The sequence below is a fragment of the Juglans microcarpa x Juglans regia genome, chromosome 3D, assembly GCF_004785595.1.
Source record: "Juglans microcarpa x Juglans regia isolate MS1-56 chromosome 3D, Jm3101_v1.0, whole genome shotgun sequence".
NCBI classification, from domain to species: domain Eukaryota; kingdom Viridiplantae; phylum Streptophyta; class Magnoliopsida; order Fagales; family Juglandaceae; genus Juglans; species Juglans microcarpa x Juglans regia.
The window spans coordinates 20,403,305-20,412,258 of NC_054598.1; the positions used below are offsets into that span (position 1 = coordinate 20,403,305).

The window sequence follows — 8,954 nt, forward strand, 5'->3', positions numbered from 1 at the left end:
GCTCATGTTCCGTCACGGGTGGCTTTCTTTGTATGGACAGCAACAATAGGGAATATTCAGACAATAGATAACTTGGGGAAGCGTTGAATGATTGTTTTGGATTGGTACTTTATGTGCAGGAAAGAAGCGGAATCAGTAAATCATCTACTCCTACATTGTGAGATGGCTAAAGTGTTGTGGGATGGAGTGTTTGGAAGAGTTGGACTGAGTTGGGCTATGCCAAAAACAGTGGTCGACCTACTAGCAAGCTGGACCAGCCTTCATACTTGTTCCCAAGTGGCAGCCGCATGGAAGATGATTTGTTTGTGTATTATGTGGTGCATTTGGTTGGAAAGAAATGAGAGGTGTTTTAATGATAGGGAACGCAATGTAGATGAATTCTGGAAGTTTTTTATAATTACTTTGCTTAGCTGGTTTTCTGCTATTGTACTTAAGGGAGGGGCTGTAAATGAGTTCTTGTCTTCGCTTTTTTAGTATTAGAATGTAACTAGGTGTTTCTTTTGTGTACTTCCTATATATATGGGCTTCACCTATTACATTATGATGAATAAAATTTTTAACTTATTAAAATATATATATATATATATATATCTATTTATATGACAAATTATGAGATAAAAGGAAATCATCTAGTAATATCTACATTGGTGCAGGAATGTGGGAAAACTTGTGAACTTGAAAGGGAACAGAAATATGCAAATATTTGTCACCATGGTTTCCAGGTCTTCCTAAGCCATGTTATGGATTAATTAATGATGTCATTCCTTTGCTTGATTTTTTTTTTCAAAGCTTCTAGAACCGAGTCCTTACTGAGTTCCTGCATCTCTTCAACTTTGTTTGGTAGGTCTTCCTTCTTGGTCATAGCGTCAACAAATCTTTCTAGGATGACCAAGGCTCCTTTTCATGTAATACATCAGTTGCCCTTGGTTTCATCCATTTGGTCTAGATACGTCTCTAGGCTGTTGATGGCTTGCTTTCTGATGGAACCCTTTAACTTTGGTGTGTTGTGTTCCATTTTATCACCCTATACTGCCTTAAGAGCATTTTAGGTCTAATCTGACCTAGTGGAGGAAAAATCAAAATGCTTGCGCAAAGAGTCCTTTTTTCTGCTGTGATCATACTTTATCTTAAGGAAATTGCTCTAAGCTAGTTAGTTCACTTCTGTAGATTCACCTTGTGGTCTGATTTTTCCTGGAATGTCACCACTAGGCAGTTATTTTTTTATTCTGATCGGCTGACGTATCGGATCTCGAAACAAATTAGTTCCAGCTGTGTGTCACTTAAAGCGTAAACAATAACAATAATGCCTTGAGGCTCCTACTCTTGAACCTAAATTCAAGAATAGCACAAAGCTCATTCCAATAGTGGTATTCAACTGTAGTATCCGCTGCGAACATATCTTGTATGATGTGCATTACTGAACTAGAATTCATGCCTGCAAGACGACCAACCTTTTAATTATTTGATATATTTGCTATTCTTCTTCACACTAGATAGTGGAAACAGTGTGGTATGCTTGCCATTCACTTACATTTACCATGAATTACGTCTGAGTGAATGAATATCAGTAATATCATTAATTAGCTGGACAATATAATATCTCGTTGTTTATCTGATTCTGTAGCATCTGATTTGTTCAATCGGGTGGTGCCTTCCAGTTAGTTTCTAGTGTAGGCACTCACTGACACACACACACACGTACATGTGTATGCCAAAATTTGGGTATTGTTTTTCTTTCCTTGTTCCTACTTTTCCTTTTGTCATGGTCTTTCCCTTGTTCCTGTGACTCTGTTCCCCCTTTCGAGCTTTGGTTGCGTTTGGGTAGTGAGGTGATCTTAGATACTCTGTGAATAGTAATGAAAAAGTAATGATAGAATATTGAATAGTAGTGAATAGTAATGAATAGTAGTGAAAAATAGGTGAAAAGTAATAATAAAATAATGAACTCCACTACCCAAACTAGCCCTTAATGAACTATTGCTCATACATTTGCATATAAAATTTACCAGCCATATATGTATATATTGTTAAGTCTTTTATTATTAAAGGAAAGCCGAAACTAAGATCTGCTTCACGATGTATCATTATGAGATCTAAATTCTAGTCATGTTCTCTTCATCATGTTCCTATGAATATTTATTACTTTATTACTTCAGAGGGGAAAAACTAGACATAACTACTCTTATTGTTCCCTTTGCAGTCAAGATGTACCCTTTGCAGTGCAGAAATTGATTCTGGGTCTTTAGTCCCTAATCTTGGTATATTCCACTTTCCCTTTCCTTTTCAAAATGAATATATTTTATTTGATCTCTCCCTCACTCTACTCTATTTTTTTTGTCTGACCTATAATGGTAGTCATGTTACATTCTAATTACCCTTCTGAGCATTTTTTTAATCATGGTGGAATCATTTCCTTCCCAGCTCTTAGAGCAGCAGCTGCAGCAGTGAAGAATGAGGATGATCGAAGACTATTCCATAATGCTGCTCTACGGAAGCGTCGGAAAGAAATGGGTGACCAAACGGATTCAGTGAGAAGACCAAACAGGGTATGCTTCAAATGAGTGCTTGATATTTCTGTTACTTTTGATCAAATGTTGTATTGGGAGCAACATGGATAGGTGTAACAGTTGTGAAAAAGCTTAAATGTTCATGTGATTCTCCACAAACATTTTCGATGCTTAAGCAAATCAGCACTAGTTCGAATGCACTTCCCTCGTAAGAATGAGGGATGAGGGGGTTGAAAAGCGACATTGTGGGTTCAAAACATAACTCACCAATTCAAATAAGCTATTCTGGAAGTATATTGGAACATTAAATATTGTTTATATGCATCTTTTCTAGGAAGGATTTTGACAATGATTCATTGCAAATTGATTTATTTAAAGTTTTAAGTGGTATCTCTGAAAATTTGGAAATGAGGTTTCTCAGAATGCTGATTTGTACCGGGAATAGAGTTCCATGTTACTTTGATAAATTATTTGTATGATGAATAGTACAGTTTCTATGACTTTCAATATCTATTTATGGTTTGAGTTGGACCCGGTTGGTTTCCTTCAATATCATGGAATGACAGCAGTAACTTCTTTTCTGATATTTTTTCTACCTAATGTGTTTTGTGGGGTCTAAAGGGCAAAATGTTTTTCATATCATTGCTAAACTGCTTGTTGAAAAGGTAAAACATCTCCGTTGTAAATCTCAAATATATGATTATGGCTTTGGCTCATGTTATGATTTAATTATATGATGTTGAGAAGTGTATTTTTTACAAACTCATATGGCATATTTTTATAAGATTTTATTGAAATTCAAGAAAGGTGCAAACGTGCAAACCAAGTACACAGGAAGTATATAATGAAAGTTGCCATACAAGCAATGTCTAGCAATATGCAGCGTCTTTCAAGACGAACCCCACTGCTCAATATTATCAGATTTTACTTTTTAATGAATAAATTTGAGGACATTATCCACATGTATCTCTTTAGGAAAATGGAGATGTTACTGCTGATGATGGGCTACATCGCGGGGTGCAATATCCATTTTCAGTAAATGAGAAGGTGATAATTAAGGTGAGTTTTCTGCTATCTATTGCCCACGACAGATTCTCCTTGATAGAAATTTTAAGCCAATGCTGAATTGTGCAGGGAAACAGGAGGACACCAGAAAAATTTGTTGGCAAGGAAGCGATCATCACATCCCAGTGTCTCAATGGTTGGTGAGTTGGCATGACCTAACTTCGTACACTTGTATGGCACTTTTTGCATTTACATACATTTTTTTTTATAAGAGTAAAATTTTATTGGTAATAAAGGCATAGCCCAAATACACTAGGAGTATACATTGAACAAGCCTAATTACAACTAAGCACTAGTGAGAGATACAAGCAAATCATGGAGATAATCCACATTACAAATAATGACCGAAGCCCAGGAGAGTAAAGCAGTGTAAAAAATTGCTTCAGCTTCTCCAAAGAACGCTCAATGTCTTCAAAGCACTTCTTGTTTCTCTCCATCAACAAACACCACATAATGCAATGAGGGACCATTCTCCACACAGTAGCAATATGGGCATTTCCCCTTATACCTGTCCAGCTCTTCAGGATCCTTCACTCTTCCAGGCATAACCCATGCCACCCTGGTCCGATTAAGGATCTCATTCCATAAACTCCGGGCCACTTCACAATGTAACAAAAGATGATCCACTGCTTCCCCTGTCTTTCTTGCACATACAACACCAATCTAAAATGATAATACCACGTTTCCTCGAGTTATCTAAGGTGAGAAACCTGCCTAGAGATGCAGTCTATATAAAGAAAGCAATATTAGGACGTACATTGGAATTTGGATTTCCAAATAGCCTTCCAAGGAAAACAAGGATCATTAGACAATCCCATAAGAGCCTTATAGAAGGAGCCCACTAAGAACTTTTTATTTCCTCCAAGGTTCCAAATCATCTTATCCTCCACCTCAATGTCAATTGACATAGCATATGAGTCAAAGAAAACAGCAAACATATCTGATTCCCAGTCTTGAGCTGCTCTCGAAAAACTAACGTTCCAATGGACAGCTCCATCAGGAAACGCCAATAGATCAGCCACAACAGCCTTCTTGTCAATAGAAATTTGGTAAAGCATGGGAAATACCTGCTTTAGAGCCCTTTCACCGCACCAGACATCATGCCAAAAATAAATACCATCTTCCAATTGTGAAACTGAAAAACTTGGAGAATCTTCCCCATCCAGCTCGAATATTTTTCCACAACCCCACGCCATATGCCCCCCTAACTTCCTTAGAACACCAGCCCTCCAGATACTCCCATATTTAGAATCTATAACTACTCTCGACAAACTCTCCCCTTCCCTTTGATATCTCCACAACCATTTCCCCAAAAGTGCTTTGTTGAAGACCCTCAAATTATGCCTTAGTTTCCTCCCCTATACCCTCCCCAAAGAAAGTTTCTCAATACGAGAGGCCACACTTGCAGGTAACGAAAATTAGAAAATTTCTTTGATAAGTTAAAAATTTTATTCATCATAATGTAATAGGTGAATCCCATGCACACATGAAGTATATACAAAAGAAACACCTAGTTACATTCTAATACTAAAAAAGCGAAGACAAAAACTCATTGACTGCCCCTCCATTGAGTACAATAGCAGAAAACCAGCTAAGCAAAGTACTTATAAAAAATTTCCAGAATTCATCTATATTGCTCCCTATCATTAAAACACCTCTCATTTCTTTCCAACCAAATGCACCACATAATACACAAAGGAATCATCTTCCATGTGGCTGCCACTTGGGAGCAAGTATGAAGGCTGGTCCTGCTTGCTAGTAGATCGACCACTGCTTTTGGCATAACCCAACTCAGTCCAACTCTTCCAAACACTCCATCCCACAACACTTTAGCCACCTCACAATGTAGGAGTAAATGATTCATTGATTCTGCTTCTTTCCTGCACTTAAAGCACCAATCCAAAACAATCATTCCACGCTTTCTCAAGTTATCTATTGTCTGAATATTCCCTATTGCTGCTGTCCATACAAAGAAAGCCACCCTTGATGGAACATGAGCCTTCCAAATCCTCTTCCAAGGAAAGCAAATATGTTGCTGATTGATCAACACCTTGTAATATAATCAAGCTGTAAACTTTTTAGAGGCTGTTTGTCTCCAGCAAAGTTGATCCCGGCTGTGTCTTCTAGTTTCCACTGAGTACAACAATCTGAAAAAATCAGTAACCTCCTCTACTTCAACTCTGAAACTGAAGCTTGCTGATTAATTGCCAATCTGAAGACAACCGGATAGGCTCTAAACAATTCAATATCTCCACACCAAACATCAAACCAGAATCTAAGTTTTGAACCATCACCAACCTTAAAACAACCCCAACCTTTCCTAATATACTTCCATAAACTCACTCCATACGAACCCCTACACTCCTTGGTGCACCAACTTCCCCAATCACTTACATATTTACGAGCGATCACTCCACCCCATTCCATCCCAGTCCCCAGGGATGAAGATGAAACTTCGGCGCCCTCCCCCACCAGAGCCAAGTAATTGCCATGGGAGTTGGAGCAACGCTGCGCGATGAACCATCTGTTCCATTCCCGATGAGCAGTGTAATACCCCTTGCTCCCACACTTAGACATTTCTCCAGTGCTCTTGAAACCCATCTTGCAGTGTCCAAACCCAATCTCAGGTTTTGCACTCCTTTCCAACCTCTTTCAGTGATAAGCACATCACGCCCATCTACTTGTACCTCAAACACCTTCGATTCAATAGCTAAACTTCTCATGGGAGGCATTTTCCTTCCAAAGATGCTCCAGAAAACCCACCGTCAAGAGCCCACAACCACCATTGTTGACGTGAGTTTACGTAACGAGATATTGTGTACGGAGAGAAAAATAGGCTTCAGTCTGGTATATAAGGATAGAAAATAAGTAGGGAGGTTAGAAAACGTGCTCTTTATGAGAGTTAATCTCTACCACCCTTAAAAAATCTACCACCTTGGACAAATATACTCATTTCCAACCAGCCAATCTTCTTTCAATGTTTTCCAACACGCATCCCAAATAGATTTTGCCTTGAAGGCAGCCCCCAACGGAAGGCCAAGGTATTTCAAGGGCAGCGAAGCAACCTTACAGTCCCAAGATATTTGCCAAGCCCTGAACATTATTCACAGTACCCACAGGAACCATTTCAAACTTCGAGAGATTACTTTCTGGCCTGAAACAGCCAAAACAAAGTAGTACGGCAGAGCCATTTACATACATACAGATATAGTTACCAATGCAGAATCTAGGGCCACCAAAAGACAAACTAATGTGAAGATTATAGAAAGTTGGTGCTGCTGTTTCAAGGGTGAACTTATTTGTTTCAAATTAATTAAATGAAGTTCAGAATAATTAATGAACCTAGTGTTTTCAACAAGGGTAGAATCTGAACAATTTTTTGTCACAAGGGTTTCACAAAGTTCCAGTAGTATGAGTTTTAGCAGTTAACATGATAATAATTGAATTTGCTTTGATACTGTTTTTGAAGATGGGAAGCCACTTGGTAACCTTCAGTTTAAGGTAAATTTCAACTTCGTGGAAGCACTAGTGCAATAAATGGAGCTGTTGCCTTCAATTTTTTCCATAATGTCTAGGGGACTTTTTTCTTTAAAAAATTATTAAACTAATGAATTTAACCACCGTTCTGAGAACTTTTTGATCGGCCAAGTTATAGTAATATATGTTCTTCTATCCATGTATTCTTACCAAAATTTATCTGAGATGTATATTGGTTTGATCTGGGCATTGTCAAACATCCTATATAGCTAAATTTATTTGTTTGTCCAAAACAAAGGTAGGTCGCTGTACTACCTGTTTTTAACCCCGGTAATGAAGTACGTCAAAGGCATTTACTTATCAAAAAAGTACGTCAAAGGCATTTGCTTTTTCTTTCGTTTGTATGTATTTAGAAGCCTGCCTAAGCTAAAGGATCAATTTCATAGGCAACTGTCTTGATGTTGGGAAGGGGACCGAGCAACTTTACTTATTTTGCTCTTTTAGGCTTTCATGGAAGTAACATGTGCTATACCGGGTGTTTATGTATGTATGTATGTACGTCTATATGCATGCATGCTTTGAAATGCATATAAGATGTTGCGGTTCCCTACCTCTATTTTATGGGCTCTGGGAGCCTTTGGGTTGTGATTTGAGCATCTGAGCAAGTATTGGAAGATGGGACTATTTGAGCTTAGTGTTGGAAGAATTAAATTTTGCATGCCATTTCAGTACTCACAATTGTGGTGCTGTATAATCACAAGATTTGCACTATTATTTTTTTCAGGTACATGCTTAAGATTCTTGGAACTGGGGAGAATGTCCGTCTTCAGTATCGTTCTCTTAGGAAGATCTTGAATACTCAAGTGATTGATGGCAGATGTCCATCTCAGCCCATTCAGAACAGCAGCTGATAAAATTAGATTGCATCTTGGTATATACTCAGACCTCCATAGTTCATAATTTAAAATATCTCACCTTGGTCGGCTCCTATAAGAAAAGATACAATATGAGTTCTTCTAGTTATTGTAATTGATGCTAGTTTATGTAGCCAGAGAAGAGGTAGTCTGTATGCTTTGGATGCTAGAGTTCCTTACACCTGCAAAAAAAAAAAGGCTTGTAAATTGAAAAAAAGAAAGGACTTTTGACGATTAGTGCTGAAAATGAATATGAAAATTGATTTTTCCAAGTATATTTTTGGTAAAGAATGTGTTACCCGTATTCTCTTCGATGTTTGTTGAATATTTAAAACTAGAGAAAACAATATTTTAAGAATTAAAATATATAAATCTTAGATGTTTAAAAACATAAATTTCGAAAATAGAATAGAAAATAAAAACACAATAAAATTTAAGAAAAAAAAACATTAAAACTTCCAAAAACACAAACTAATATTTAAATACTAAAGAAAGAGTTATATAATTTTAAGATATCAGTAAAATAAAAAAAATTAAAGCACATAAAAAATAGAGAATAACATTAACTTTCTTTAAAATAAGTTAAAAATTCATTTAAAATATTAATAACAATGATAAAAATAAAATTAGTTTAAAAAAGCTAGCAACCCACTCGGGGTAACCATTTTTTTATCAATAAAAATAGCACATAAAAATAAAAAATAACGTTAATTCTCTTTAAATACATAACTTAAAGATATAAATTCATTTAAAACAATAATAACAATAATGAAAATTACAAATTTTAATAATATTTTTTTAAAAAAAAGCCAGCCACCCACCGTGGGTGGCTAATTTTATTTTATTTTTTATTTTTTTAACATTTTAACTATGTTTATTTTTTCTTCAAAACTATGCTTACGATTTTTATTTTTATGAGATTTAAAGTTTTTTCAAAATTTTCAATTATGCTTTTTTTTTTCCTAGTACTTATTAGAATGATCAATTTTAA

General features: G+C 36.4%; 1 protein-coding gene across 1 annotated transcript in view; it reads left to right on the top strand.

Moving 5' to 3' along the window:
• LOC121254964 overlaps positions 1-8,264 on the top strand; it is a 28,720-nt gene extending 20,456 nt beyond the window's left edge. Inside the window, exons 8-12 of the mRNA XM_041155217.1 lie at positions 2,201-2,258; positions 2,422-2,546; positions 3,483-3,566; positions 3,642-3,712; positions 7,834-8,264. Of these exons, the coding sequence (XP_041011151.1) occupies positions 2,201-2,258; positions 2,422-2,546; positions 3,483-3,566; positions 3,642-3,712; positions 7,834-7,960 (465 nt within the window). The 3' untranslated portion in view covers positions 7,961-8,264. The remainder of the gene's footprint in view (positions 1-2,200; positions 2,259-2,421; positions 2,547-3,482; positions 3,567-3,641; positions 3,713-7,833) is intronic.
• The last annotated feature ends 690 nt before the right edge of the window (positions 8,265-8,954 follow it).